Source organism: Rhinopithecus roxellana, chromosome 11 (genome assembly GCF_007565055.1).
Source record: "Rhinopithecus roxellana isolate Shanxi Qingling chromosome 11, ASM756505v1, whole genome shotgun sequence".
Classification (NCBI taxonomy): domain Eukaryota; kingdom Metazoa; phylum Chordata; class Mammalia; order Primates; family Cercopithecidae; genus Rhinopithecus; species Rhinopithecus roxellana.
Window position 1 is genome coordinate 133,550,658 of NC_044559.1, and position 15,328 is coordinate 133,565,985.

Consider the following 15,328-nt stretch of genomic DNA (forward strand, 5'->3'; position numbering starts at 1 on the left):
CTTCAGCATATGAATTTGGGGAGGACACAATTCAGTCCAGAGCATTGGGTCAGATGGTAAATACTTATTTATGGTGTCTTTTTTTTTTTTTTTTTTTTTTTTTTTTTTTTTTTTTTGAGAGTGGAGTCTCGCTGTGTCGCCCAGGCTGGAGTGCAGTGGCGCCATCTCGGCTCACTGCAAGCTCCGCCTCCCGGGTTTCCGCCATTCTCCCGCCTCAGCCTCCGAGTAGCTGGGACTACAGGCGCCCGCCACCGCGCCCGGCTAGTTTTTTGTATTTTTAGTAGAGACGGGGTTTCACCGTGTTAGCCAGGAGGGTCTCGATCTCCTGACCTCGTGATCCACCCGCCTCGGCCTCCCAAAGTGCTGGGATTACAGGCGTGAGCCACCGCGCCCGGCCTGGTGTCTTTTGTTTTGTTAGATATTGCCAAATTTCCCTCCACAGGGATTGTACCATTTTGCATTTCCGCTAGCAATGTATGAACATGCCCGTGTCCCTACAGCACTCCAACAGAGTGTATTGTGAAGCTTTTGAATTTTTGTCAGTTTGATGGGTGAGAAATGGTATTCAGTGTAGTTTTAATTTGCATTTTTTAAATGAGCAAAATTGTATGTCTTTCTACATGTTCGAGTCATTTTTATATCTTTATTCTTGTGAAGTGTCTGTCTTTTGCCTATTGTTCAATAGCATTTTGAGTTTTTTCTTTGATTTTTAAAAGTATTTTATTTTATTTATTTATTTTTTTGAGACGGAGTCTTGCTCTGTCACCCAGGCTGGAGTGGAATGGCGCGATCTTGACTCGCTGCAACCTCTACCTCCCAGGTCCAAGCAATTCTCCTGCCTCAGCCTCCTGAGTAGCTGGAACTACGAGCACGTGCCACCACGCCTGGCTAATTTTTTTTGTATTTTTAGTAGAGACGGGGTTTCACTGTGTCAGCCAGGATGGTCTCAGTCTTCTGACCTTGTGATCCCCCTGCCTCGGCCTCCCAAAGTGCTGGGATTACAGGCGTGAGCCACCGCCAGTGGGCTAGCCAGGTGTGGTAGCTTCAGGTGGGAGGCCTGCTTAAGGCCAGGAGTTTGAAACCAGCCTTTGCAACATAATGAGACCCCATTTCTACAAAAATTAAAAAAAAAATTAGCTGAGTTTGGTGATGAGAGCTTGTAGTCCCAGCTACTTGGGAGGCTGAGGAGAGAGGATAGCTTGAGGCCAGGAGTTTGAGGCTGCAGGATTCATGATCCTGCCATTGCACCCCAGCTTGGGTAACAGAGGAGACCTTGTCTTAAAAAAAAAAGACGTAGACACAACTTATTTAACAGCTTCATTAAGGTATAATTTACATACCATAAAATTCATTCATTTTAAGTGTACAATTTAGTGATTTTAAATAAATTTACAGAGTTGTGCAATCATTACCACAATCCAGCTTTAGAATACCCTAAAAAGTTCCCTTTTGCCTGTTTGCCGCCCCACTCCTCACCACAGGCAACTATTAACCTGATTTCAGTCTCGTTAGATTTGTCCTTTCTGGACATTTCATATAGATAGAATCATATATAATACATAGTCTTTTGCATCTGGCTTCTTTTACTTAGCATAATGTTTTGAGGTTTAGCTATACTTTTGCATGTGTTAGTAGTAGTTCATTACTTTTGATTTCCGAATAGTGTTGCATATATGGCTAGCCTCTATTTTGTTTATTCATTCACTAGTTGATGGACTTGTGGATTGTTCCTACTCTTTGGCTATTATAAATAATATTGCTGTGAGATTCATGTACACATCTTTAGGTGGACCTTTGTTTTCATTTCGTTGGGTAGAATCCTAGGAGTGAAATGGCTGGGTTTTATTTTTTTCTGTGAATTTTTGTAAATTTATGTTTAATTTTTTGAGTAACTGCCAAACTGTTTTCCAAAGTGGCCGTGCCATTTTACAAATTTCTGTTTTGCAAAGTGGCTGCTCAGTTTTTCGATATCCTCATCTACACTTGTTATTATCTTTTTGATTATAATAATTCTGATGGGTCTGAGGTAATATCTCATTTTGGTTTTGATTTGCACTTATTTAATGACTAATGATGTTGAGCCTCTTTTCATAAGTTTATTAGCCATTAGTATATCCTCTTTTCGGAAAATATCTGTTCAAATCTTTAGCTTATTTTAAAATTGGATTATGTATCTTTTTATTGTTGAACTTTAAGAATTTCTTATGTTTATATTTATCAGACGTAGGACTTGCAAAAGTCTTTCTCCCAAATATTTTTCTCTGTGGCTTATCTTTTCATTTTCTTGATAGTATCTTTTGAAGTGCAAGTTTTAAATTTTGATTAAGTTCACTTTATCAATTTTTTTTTCTTTTATGGGTTATGCTTTTGGTGTCATATCTAAAAAAAGGCAGATATTGTGTGTGTGTGTGTGTGTGTGTGTGTGTTTTGTAGAGAAAAAAACTCAATTATGTTGGTTTTTTTTTTCTCTACAAAAAGAAACATGTTTGCCAGGCTGGTCTTGAACTGATCTATGTTGCCCAGACTAGTTTTGAACTCCTGGCCTCAAGTGATCCTTCTGCTTTGGCTTCCCAAAGTGCTGAGATTTCAGGCATGAGCCACTGTGCCTGGCTAGAAAAGACAGATACTAAAACCACTTTTCTTTCATAGAATTATGAGATTCTCTTTATTTTCAGGGCTTATACAGTGATTAGATCCATTTATTGAGTGAGTTGTGTTGAAATGCATAAGGACTTGCCTCTGGGTGGTGTCCTATGGTCCTAGTCCCCTTTGGGCAACTATTACTAGGAAGGCTATGTATATAATATTGATCAAAAGTATAGGCTTTGGGGCCTGACTGCCTGGGTTTGAATTTTGACCTCATCTCTTCCTGGCAATGTTACCTTTGGAAAGTGGCTTAATTTCTCAGTGCCTCAGTTTCCTCATCCATAAAGTATGGCTGATAATAGTGCTTCCCTCATAAGATATTTGTCTGTACGTTGCATAGAAAACGTTTGGAGCAGAGCAAGGGCCCAACAAATATACGGTTATTGCTGGGGAGTAAGTCTCAATTGTAGTTTGGGATGGAGTTGTGCATATTAAAATCATTTGAGGGGCTTTGCATGCCTTTTCTAATGTGGCAGGCCATGGGTTAGAGATGCTGGGGTGATAAGCTTTGCACTTAGCCTTCCTTGACACAATTAAAGCTGATTGTTCCTTACAGTCACTTTCATTAAATGAGGCAATTTGTATTGATGTGTGGAATCACAAAACTTTCCATCAGATGTAAAAATAGCTCAAGCTCCATTAACACTTAGAAAAGGAAGAATCAGCTAACTACTGTTGCCAAGGCAAATATTAGGCAGTAAGCCTTAGGCAAACCAAGAACAGGATGTAAGCTATTCACATTTGATAAAATACATTTCTCTGCCTTTAGGGCATTTTATTAGGCCAGACACCTGATTATACAATAAGAACTTGCAATTCAGTGATAGGATACCTGTTTCGTTCCTGTTGGAACAGAAGAGCTTCAACTTTTTTTTTTTCTTGTTTTCATTTGCAGAATGAGATTAATGAAATTTGAGACCTACCTTCCTTTAAAAGGGATCCATGGTCCGATATGGGTATAGTATCAATAATTTATAAAGAATTATTATAACTCGGCTGGGCGCAGTGGCTCAAGCCTGTAATCCCAGCACTTTGGGAGGCTGAGATGGGCGGATCACAAGGTCAGGAGATCGAGACCATCCTGGCTAATACGGTGAAACCCCATCTCTACTATAGAATACAAAAAACTAGCCGGGCGACGAGGCGGGCGCCTGTAGTCCCAGCTACTTGGGAGGCGGAGGCAGGAGAATGGGGTAAACCTGGGAGGCGGAGCTTGCAGTGAGCTGAGATCCAGTCACCGCACTCCAGCCTGGGTGACAGAGCCAGACTCCGTCTCAAAAAAAAAAAAAAAAAAAAGAAAAAAGCCAGTTTTTAAATGGGCAAAAGATTTTAGCAGACATTTCTCCAAAGAAGATGTACAAATATCCAAAAAGCACATGAAAAGATGTCATCATCGATCATTAGTGAAATGCAAATCAAAACCGCAATGTAATACCACTTTATACCCACTAGGATCGCTATCATTTTTTTAAAAAAGGAAGTGTCAGTGAAGATGTAGAGAAACAGGAACCTTCATATATTGCTGCTGGGAATATTTGTTAGTTCAGCCAATGTAGAGAATGGTTTGGTGGTTTCTCAAAAGTTAAACATAGAATTGCCATGTGACCCAGCAATTCTACTCCTGTACCCCAAATAACTGAAAGCATATGTCAACACAGAAATTTGTACACAAATGTTTATAGCAGCATTATTCCTAATAGCAAAGGTGCAAAAAACCCAAATCTTCATCAGTAGATGAATTAATAAGCACATTTTGGTACATACGTACACTAAAATATTATTTAACTCTAAAAAGGAACGAAGCAGTGATAGTGCTTTAGCTTGGATGAACCTTGAAAACATCATGCTAAATGAAAGAAGTTGGTCACAGAGGTCTTATATTGTATGATTCTTTCTATATAATGTATCCAGAATAGATAAATCCAGATAGACAAAAAGGAAATTATAGGTCACTAGGGGATGGGACATGGAGAAAGAGGAGTGATTATTTAAATGGGTATGAGGGCTGGACATGGTGGCTCACGCCTACATTCCCAGCGCTTTGGGAGGCCGAGGTGGGCAGATCACCTGAGGTCAGTACTTCAAGACCAGCCTGTCCAACATGGTAAAACCCCATCTACAAAAAAATCCAAAAATGAGCCAGGAATGGTGGCAGGCGCCTGTAATCCCAGCTACTCAGAAGGCTGAGGCAGGAGAATTGCTTGAACCCAGGAGGCAAAGGTTGTAGAGAGCCAAGATTGCACCATTGCACTCTAGCCTGGACAACAGAGCAAGACTCCATCTCAAAAAATAAAAATAAAATAAAAATAAATAAAGTAAGTAAATAAATAAATGGGTATGGAATGCTTTTATCAAATGATGAAGTTTTGCTATTAAAGAATGCTGGTGGTTGCACAACATTGAATACACTAAATATAAATACTGCTGTATTGTACACTTTAAAATGGTTAATTTTATATTATGCAAATTTCACCTCAATTTTTTAAAAAAGGGATTCGTGAGGTATATTTACTTTTTGTGCTTCCCAGAGCCAAAATTTTTTTTTGGAGACAGTGTCAGTCTCGCTCTGTCACCCAGGCTGGAGTGCAGTGGCGCGATCTCGCCTCACTGCAATTTCTTCCTCCCAGATTCAAGCAATTCTCCTGCCTCAGCCTCCTGAGTAGCTGGGATTACAGGCACACACCACCACACCCGGCTAATTTTTGTATTTTTAGTAGAGACAGGGGTTTTACCATGTTGGTCAGTCTGGTCTCGAACTCCTGACCGCAGGTGATCTGCTTGCCTCGGCCTCCCAAAGTGCTGGGTTTACAGGTGTGAGCCACCGCGGCCAGCCAGAATTTCATTCCTTTTTGAGGCTGAATAATATTCCACTCTGTGTATATACCACAGTTTGTTTATCCATTCATCTGTTGATACACATTTGGGTTATTTCCATCTTTTGGCTATTGTGAGTTGTGCTTCTGGAAACATGCATATACATGTATTTGAGTCCCTTTTTCAATTCTCTTGGGCATATACCTAGGAGTAGAATTGCTGGGTCATATGATAATTCTATGTTTAACTTTTTGAGGAACTGCCAAACTGTTTTTCACAGTGACTGAGTCATTTTACCTTCCTAGCAACAATGTATGAGGGTTCCAATTTCTGCACATCCTGGCCAGCACTTGTCATTTTCCATTACTTTGATTATAGACAGTTTAGTGGGTGTGATATGGTAACTCATAGTGGTTTTGATTTGCATTTCCCTAAGTGACTAATAATGTTCATGTGCTTGTTAGCCAGTTCTGCTTGTTAGCCATTTGTATTTCTGCCTTGGAGAAAACATCTATTCAAGTCCTTTTGTCTGTTTTTGTTTTTGTTTCTTTGTTTGTTTGTTTTTTGAGACAGAGTCTCACTTTGTCACCCAGGCTGGAGTACAATGGTGTGATCTTGGCTCACAGCAACCTCTGTATCCCGGGTTTAAGCGATTCTCTTGTCTCAGCCTCCCGAGTATGTGGGATTACAGGCGCCTGCCACCACACCCAGCTAATTTTTATATTTTTAGTAGAGATGGCATTTCACCATATTGGTCAGGCTGGTCTTGAACTCCTGACCTCAAGTGATCAGCCTGCCTCAGCCTCCCAAAATGTTGGGATCACAGGTGTGAGCCACTGTGCCTGGCCCCATTTCCCATTTTAAAATTAGGTTCAACTGGGTTCTGTAGCTCACACCCATAATCCCAGCTATGCAGGAGGCTGAGGCAGGAGGATCACTTGAGCCAGGAGTTTGAGGTTACAGTGAGCTGTGATTGCGCCACTGCAGTCCAGCCTGGGTGACAGAGCAAGACCCAGTCTCTTAAAAAATAAAAAAAATTGGGCCGGGCGTGGTGACTCACACCTGTAATCCCAATACTTTGGGAGGCCGAGGAGGGCGGATCATGAGGTCAGGAGATTGAGACCATCCTGGCTAAAACAGTGAAACCTCATCTCTACTAAAAATACAAAAAAATTAGCTGGGCATGGTGGTGGGCGCCTGTAGTCCCAGCTACTCAGGAGGCGGAGGCAGGAGAATGGCATGAACCCGGGAGGCGGAGCTTGCAATGAGCCAAGATCGCGCCACTGCCCTCCAGCCTGGGCAACAGAGCAAGACTCTGCCTCAAAAATAAATAAATAAATAAATAAATAAATAAATAAATAAAAATAAAAAAATAAAAATATTAGATGGTATTTTCGTTGTTGAATTGGAAGAGTTCTTTGTATATTCGGGATACTAGACCCTTATCAAGTAAATTACTTGCAAATATTTCTGCCATTCTGTAGGCTTCTTTTCACTTTCCTGATAGTGTCCTTGATGCACAAAAGTTTTTTAATTTGATGAAGTCCAGTTTATTTTTTTCTTTTGTCATCCATGTTTTTGGTGCCACATCTGAGAATCCATTGCCGAATTCCAGGTCATGATCTATTTTGTGTTAATTGTTTTATATGGTAGGAGGTTGTAGTCTAGCTTTATTCTTTTGCATGTGGGTATTCTGTTGTTCCAGCATCATTTATTGAGGACATTGTCTCTATTGAATGGTCTTGCCACCTTGTGGAAAATCACTTGGCTGTAGGTGTGTGGGTTTATTTCTGGGGACTCAATTTTATTCTTGCCATTTGCCTTTGTAAGGGCAGAGTTTCTTGTTTTTCTTCCTTTGATAACAGGATCATGGGGTTGACAGCAGCATTTTCCAGAATCCCAAGAAGCTTCATCTCACTATTGGGATGTTGGTGCTTTTGAGTGAGGAAGAGATCCAGCAGACATGTGAGATGCTGCAGCAGTGTAAAGAGGAATTCATTAAGTGAGTAATCCTCAGGGATGGGATTGGGTGGTCTACCTGGGCTGGCTTCTTTTTGGTGTTACAGACTTGTTTTTGAACTAGAGGGTGTATGACGTGGGAAGGATTCATGCGATTTGATGGAGCCCACTCAGGTAATCCAGGCTAACCTCTCATATCAGAATCTGTAGCCTTAATCACATCTACAAAAGTCTCTTTGCCATGTAAGATAGAATATTTATAAATTCCAGAGAGTGGGACATCAACATCTCTGGGGGTCATTATTCTGTCTACTACAGTAACTCAAACATTATAACACGAGTCTCTGGAAAGTCTTCATTATATTTTAGAAACACTGACTTTTTTTTTTTTTTTTTTGAGACAGAGTCTCGCTCTGTCGCCCAGGCTGGAGTGAAGTGGCACAGTCTTGGCTCACTGCAAGCTCCGCCTCCCAGGTTCACGCCATTCTCCTGCCTTAGCTTTCCGAGTAGCTGGGACTACAGGCGCCCGCCACCACACCCGGCTAATTTTTTATATTTTTAGTAGAGACGGGATTTAACTGTGTTAGCTAGGATGGTCTTGATCTCCTGACCTTGTGATCCGCCCGCCTTAGCCTCCCAAAGTCCTGGGATTACAGGCGTGAGCCACTGTACCCAGCCTCTTTTTTTTTTTTTAAATACAAATAATTTTATTTGATTCAGCAAGAATTTAAAAAGATAAAACCTTTTTAAATTATTATTTATTTATTTATTTATTTATTTATTTATTTTTAGGGACGGAGTCTTGCTCTGTTGCCCAGACTAGTCTCAAACTCCTGGTCTCAAGCAACCTTCCTGCTTTGGCCTCCAAAAGTGCTAGGATTACAGGCGTGAGCTGCCATGTCCAGGCAGTTCAAAAAGGATACCAGAAATAGTCTAAGCAATCTGTTTTGACTCAGGGAAAGCATTACTGTTCTGAGGGCAGAGTTGTTACTCTTTTTTACTGTAAAATTTTAATTTACACATACATCTGACATAACAGCTTTATTTCAAAGAACCGTATCTTCCCCTATTTCCCTTTACTTTCTTCCTTTTACTTAAGACTGACAAAGGAGAGAAATGTGAAAGCCAATTCACTCAAATAGTTTTTTTATTCCATTCTTGTAGGCAGGCCCCATGCTATTCTAACATGGCCTTATAGAAATGGTTTACCTGGTTCATTGGATAGAACAAGGTAAAAGGATCTAAAATTTTTCTCTAGTTATGTTGTATGTGAAACTGTGTAGCTCGGTGTGGTGGCTCACACTTGTAATCCCAGCACTTTGGGAGGCCGAGACGGGCAGATCACGAGGTCAGGAGATCAAGACCATCCTGACTAACGCGGTGAAACCCTGCCTCTACTAAAACTGCAAAAAATTAGCTGGGCGTGGTGGCGGGCCTGTTGTCCCAGCTACTCGGGAGGCTGAGGCAGGAGAATGGTGTGAACCCAGGAGGCGGAGCTTGCAGTGAGCCGAGATGGCACCTCTGCACTCAAGCCTGGGCGACAGAGTGAGACTCCGTCTCAAAAAAGAAAAAAAAGAAAAGAAACTGTGTAATACAAAAACACTTTATGGGCCAGTTATCCTTTTCCACTAATTGTTTCAAAGATAAACTATTTTTCTTGAGCAAGATCATAATCTGATAGGGTTTGCAGTCTCCTATCCTTTCTGAATCTGAGAGAGCAAAAACACTTCTTGTCATGTTCTTTGCTCAGTAACAGACATGTCTGTTTTCTCTAGATCTTACCTGAAATGCAAAATAATTTGGTGTTTGTCATTAGATACTTGCTGTCTAATGCAAGTGTCATTGTCTAAAGCAAAATATTATGCCTTATTTTACAAAGCAAGGCAGTTTTACATGGTTTAAGGATCAGTTCTGATACTTTAACTTATTTCCAGTTTACTTTTTGCTAAACTAAACTGAAAGCTGCTGCATTTCCTTGGCTGCCATTGGGATAATCCTGCTAAGAAAAAATTTAAAGGTAGATAAAATATTTGTTTAAAGAAGTATTTGTTCTTTTTACCTTTTGAAAATCAGGTCACAGGTTTTTAATCACTGAAGCTTTATCCTAAGCTATGGGAAGATTTAGCTGAGTTCCTCCCTTTTATGTCTCTTGGTGCCTTTTGTGACTAAATGCCAAATCGGAGCCCTTTAAGCATGTCAGAGTTAGTGTGCCTAGGGAATAAAGAGCAGTCTTTATAGTTCCTCAGAATTTTTGACATGACAGTATGAAAACAGTAATTGTAGTTTTTCAAATTCAGCAAAGCTTTTGAAATAGGACAAAGTTACCCTGCCAAAAATCTGCAGTGCATGCAAAAATTTGTTTAAAGATGCTCTTTTTAAAAAGCTGGAAAGATGTGGAACCAGCGAGTAAAATAAAGCAAGCCTCCCCAACCTTCTTCTCCTAATTTCCCCCATCACATGCATTTGTTTAAAAAGTAAAAAGTGCAAAACTGATTTACTTCTGAGAAGAGACTACTTCTTAAAAAAACAAAAAGGGTACTTCTGTTAAAGCTCTGGTAAGTAAATCAGTAAATTGGATCATTGAATTTTTTCTTGCTCTTTGATGTTAATCTTTGTGCTTGGTATATACTTAGAAAAAAAAAATCGTAAATAATGGCATTTCTAACCTGAACCTTTTATGGTGTAGTGGTCCCAAATTAAAATATGAAAGGAAAACACTGAAAAATGAACAGAGCTGTACATAGTGTGCTGTAGTTTAATTTGATGGTTTTTAAAATTGGAGTATTGAAATAAATGTGGCTATATTGGAATTTGATTTAAACTGTGGTGCTATATGGCTATATTAAAGAAATGAGTAGTTGAGTATTCGTTTTAAATTTGGGGGTAGTTTTTTAATTTGAAGGATGCTATAAGACCAAAAACAGGATTTTTGTTTCAGTTTTTCAGTGAAAGGCTTATGTAGCTCTATAGATTTTGAATGAATTATTCAGTGTTTAGTAAATTCGGAAGCTCCGGCTGTGTCCCTGGTGACTTTTCTTTGTGAGATATAGGATACAGACCGTGCACTGGCTCTGAGTATGGAGTCTGACAGATGTGCAGCTCTTCTTCAGTCCCAGCAGCACCCTCCTGTGCCTCAGTTTTCCCAGCAGGTCTGATGTCAAACCACAGAAGTTTAAAGGGACTAGAAAGAGGAGAGAAAATACCCATGAACAAACGTTAATGCCTGATTATTGCCTCACGTGACATCAGTTGGAAAGTATTTGCTTACTGGTGTCCCAGATGTAATTGTTTGGCCACCAAGACAAAGTGTTTATCGGGCAAACCATTGGATTTCTATCCTGCTCTTCAATCTCCCTCTTGATAAATCTTAGGGGTAGGTTGAAAGAGTTTGTGTTTCTGCTCATAAAGCAGGCTTTGGATCCTGTTTCATTGTTTCTAACTTTTTTTTTTGTTCTTAGTACCCCATCTAATTCCAAGTATTTGAGGTAGTTAAGAGGACATGTATACAAAAGAAATGTTACAGTCAGAGATTTAGAAACCGTAAGGATGGTATAGGGAGAAAATTCTACCTGAAAATCAAGGTAAGATAATAATTGTACTTGAGCATTAAAGTTTGGTACTATTTTCTGACACCAGTGTACTTGAACTAAATTACAAAAAGAAGTACACCACTTATTATAGTTCTTGTCTGATAAAGCAGTATGACAATTTTTTTTATAGTTTAAAAAAATTTTCAGTTGTGGTAAAATACAACATAAAATTTGCCATTATAACCATTTTAAGTGCACAGTTCAGTAGTGTTAAGTACACTCAGGCTGTTGTGCAGTATAACAGTTTTTTCAGGAGAGTAACATTTTCTGGTTCTCAGTCTGTCAAAAGTTTGTCATGTAAATCTTTATTTATTTATTTATTTATTTTAAGACGGAGTCTTGCTCTGTCATCCGGGCTGGAGTGCAGTGGCCAGATATCAGCTCACTGCAAGCTCCGCCTCCCAGGTTTACGCCATTCTCCTGCCTCAGTCTCCCGTGTAGCTGGGACTACAGGCGCCTGCCACCTCGCCCAACTAGTTTTTTGTATTTTTTAATAGAGGTGGGGTTTCACCGTGTTAGCCAGGATGGTCTCGATCTCCTGACCTCGTGATCCGCCCCTCTTGGCCTCCCAAAGTGCTGGGATTACAGGCTTGAGCCACCGTGCCCGGCCTCTCATGTAAATCTTAATAAAGAATGCTAAATGATGATGGACAGTGTCTTTAACAGGAATTTTGCAGAAGATAAAAACATTGTTCTTATGGGTCTTTCTTCTGCTGACCCTAGAAATTGCAGATGTAACATTAAATATAACCCATTAAAAACATTTTAGTGGGAATCTAAGCCAATGCTGTGATGCTTTCTGGTGATTTAACTATGCAGGGTAAGAGCTTTAGAAATGGTGGGGGATGTATATTTAGTGTGAAACTTTTTTTCAAACAGACTTTTTTGACTTCACTTTGATAAGATTCAGTGGCAATCTTTCAAATTGAACTCTTTGGCTAGTGCTTGGAATGGAGATATATTGTGTATTGATTGAAGCTACATACCTCAGATGACAGTTCAGAGCTTGGCTTGTGTTTTGAAATGTTTCACTTCTTATTAGGGGTGGCTATAGGAAGACTTACTATGATTGGGGCTGCAATTTTTCTTAATTAGAAAAAGTATCTGGGCCAGGTGCAGTGACTCATGCCTGTAACCCAAGCACTTTGGGAGGCCAAGCTGGGAGGATTGCTTGAGCCCAGGAGTTTGAGACCACATTGGTCAACACGGAAAGAAAAGTGTCTGCCTGAAATAGTTGAGTTACTAATTTCATACTGAGAAAAGTTTTGGTCTTATGCAGTAATAAGGCCTTGAAGTGTTAAGGGAATCTTTACTATTAGGATTCCTAGGCTACAAAGCATCCCGATGACCTGGGTTCAATGTCAAGACAACGTTTTTTCCAGCTGTCTTTTGATTGATCCTAAAATTTTTTTTTTTCTTTTTTTTTTTTGAGACAGAGTCTCATTCTGTCGCCCACGCTGGAGTGCAGTGGCGAGATCTCTGCTCACTGCAAGCTCCGCCCCTTAGGTTCACACCATTCTCCTGCCTCAGCCTCCCGAGTAGCTGGGACTATAGGTGCCCGCCACCACGCCTGGCTAATTTTTTGTATATTTAGTAGAGACGGGATTTCACCATGTTTCTTTGTGTTAGCCAGAATGGTCTCGATCTCCTGACCTCATGATCCACCCGCCTTAGCCTCCCAAAGTGCTGGGATTACAGGTGTGAGCCACTGCGTCCGGCCAAATCCTTTTGTTTTTAAGGCAGCACCACATTTTTACTTAATGACAATATAGCATGTATATTATGCTGTTCTCGCATTATTGCTGTAAAGAAATACCAGTGACCGGGTAACTTATAAAGAAAAGAGATTTAATCGGCTCACGGTTCTGCAGGTTTGCAAGAAGCATGCTCGGCTCCAGGGGAGGCCTCAGGAAGCTTCATTTATGGCAGAAGGTGAAGGGAATCAAGCACGTCACATGGCAAAAGCAGGAACAAGCAACAGAGAGTGGCAGGGGAGGTGCCATACACTTTGGAACAAGTAGATTTTGTGTGAACTCAGAGTGAGAGCTCATTTATCACCAAGGGGTGGCCCAAGCCATTGACAAGAGGTCTGTCCCCATGATTCCAACACCTCCCAATAGGCCCCACCTCCAACATTAGGGATTATAATTCAACAGGAGATTTGGGCAGGGACACATATTCAAACTAATATATCAGCCTGTGACCATATTCTTCTCAAAATTGTCCACAACAGCTTCCCCCTTAAAACATCCATTTAATGTTTACCAGAGATTTATTGAACACCCATTTTGTATAAGGCATGGTGTCAGATTTTGAGGATATAGATGTGGATAAGATGGAGAAAGTGCCTATCCTCCTGGGGTTTGGAGAAGACTGTGCAGTGAGCTGATTTTTAATTGGGTTTCAGCATGGCACAACAAGGCACAACTTGGAGTACGAGTTTAATAAGGGGCCCGGGAAGAAAACAGGATGGTGGGGCTTTACTTAACACAAAGGTAATACATGTTAACTTTAGGAAAGCAGGAATTATAGATACACAAAAATAAAATATCACTTGTAATCTTACCACTTAAAAGTAATTACCATTAACACTTTGGATACGTATATGCATGTTTTTCCTTTGATGTGTAATTTACTTACAGTAAAAATGCACAGATCTTAGGTGTAGTTGATGAGCTTTGACAAAATGTCTATACCTGTGCAGCCTCACCCAAATCAAGACGTGGAACGTTGCCATCGCCCCATGAGGGTCCCTCATGCCTTTTTCCAGTGAATTCACTTCTCCCAGAAGCAACCTCCGTTCTGATTTCTATTGCATAGATTTGGTTGGTTTGTTTTTTAATGTCCTCTAAATAAAAGTATTCAGTATATACACTTTTGTTTTGGTTTATTTTGGATATTTTAAAATTTTTTTTTTTTTTTTTTTTTTTTTTTTTTTTTGAGACGGAGTCTCGCTCTGTCGCCCAGGCTGGAGTGCAGTGGCCGGATCTCAGCTCACTGCAAGCTCCACCTCCCGGGTTCGCGCCATTCTCCTGCCTCAGCCTCCCGAGTAGCTGGGACTACAGGCGCCCGCCAGGTCGCCCGGCTAGTTTTTTGTATTTTTAGTAGAGACGGGGTTTCACCATGTTAGCCAGGATGGTCTTGATCTCCTGACCTCGTGATCCGCCCGTCTCGGCCTCCCAAAGTGCTAGGATTACAGGCTTGAGCCACCGCGCCCGGCCTATTTTTTAAAATTTTAACTTGTTAATGGATAATACATTTACATAGTTCAAAAATTTAAAGTTGCAAAGGATATGCAGTGGAGTTTCTCTACCACTGAAATTCATCAACCACCTGCTTTCCTCTCTAGAGGCAACCAGTGTGTCACTTTCTCTGTATCCTTCCAGGGATTTTATAGATGTGTAAACAAATATATAGAACATATTTTTTTTCTTACCTCCATCTTTTGTACAAGTAGCATAGCATGCACATTGTTGTAGACCTTTTTTAAAACTTAGAAATATAATTTATTATATCAGTTTTATATATCATTTTGTATCAGTTTTTAATCAGTTTTTATATCTTTTTATATCAGTACCTAAAAGCTTCCTTAGTCACATGTATAGTTTATTTATTGCTCATAGTATTATGGTTTATCTAATCAGTACCATGTTATTTGACTTTTAGTCTGTTGCCAATCTTTTGATACTCGAAACAAAACTTTATGCCTCATTTAAAACCCTATGCATAGGCCAAGTGCGGTGGCTCATGTCCATAACCCCAGCACTTTGGGAGGCCAAGGCAGGCAGATGGCTTCAGCCCAGGAGTTCAAGACCAGCCTGGGCAACATGACAAAACCCAGTCTCTACTAAAAATATAAAAATTAGCCGGACATGGTGGCACACGTTTGTAATTCCAGCTACTTGGGAGGCTGAGACAGGAGAATCACCTGAACCTAGGAGGCGGAGATTGCAATCTGAGATTGTGCCATTGCACTCCAGCCTGGGCGACTAGCAAAACTGTCTCAAAAAAAAAAAAAAAGGCCAGGTGCGGTGGCTCACACCTATAATCCAGGCACTTTGGGAGGCCGAGGCGGGCAGATCACAAGGTCAGGAGATTGAGACCATCCTGGCTAACATGGTGAAACCCTGTCTCTACTAAAAATACAAAATAATTAGCTGGGCATCATGTCAGGTGCCTGTAGTCCCAGCTACTTGGGAGGCTGAGGCAGGAGAATGGCATAAACCCAGGAGGTGGAGGTTGCAGTAAGCCAGGGTCGTGCCACTGCACTCCAGCCTGGGCAATAGAGCAAGACTCCATCTCAAAACAAAACAAACCAA

General features: G+C 40.5%; 1 protein-coding gene across 5 annotated transcripts in view; it reads left to right on the plus strand.

Moving 5' to 3' along the window:
- The window catches only part of ASCC1 (activating signal cointegrator 1 complex subunit 1), a 118,860-nt gene that overhangs the window by 49,947 nt on the left and 53,585 nt on the right, over positions 1 to 15,328 (plus strand). For all 5 annotated transcript variants that reach the window (XM_010373058.2, XM_030940434.1, XM_030940435.1 and 2 more), the window contains exon 6: positions 7,326 to 7,462. In XM_010373058.2, coding sequence (XP_010371360.1) covers positions 7,326 to 7,462 — 137 coding nt within the window. The remainder of the gene's footprint in view (positions 1 to 7,325; positions 7,463 to 15,328) is intronic.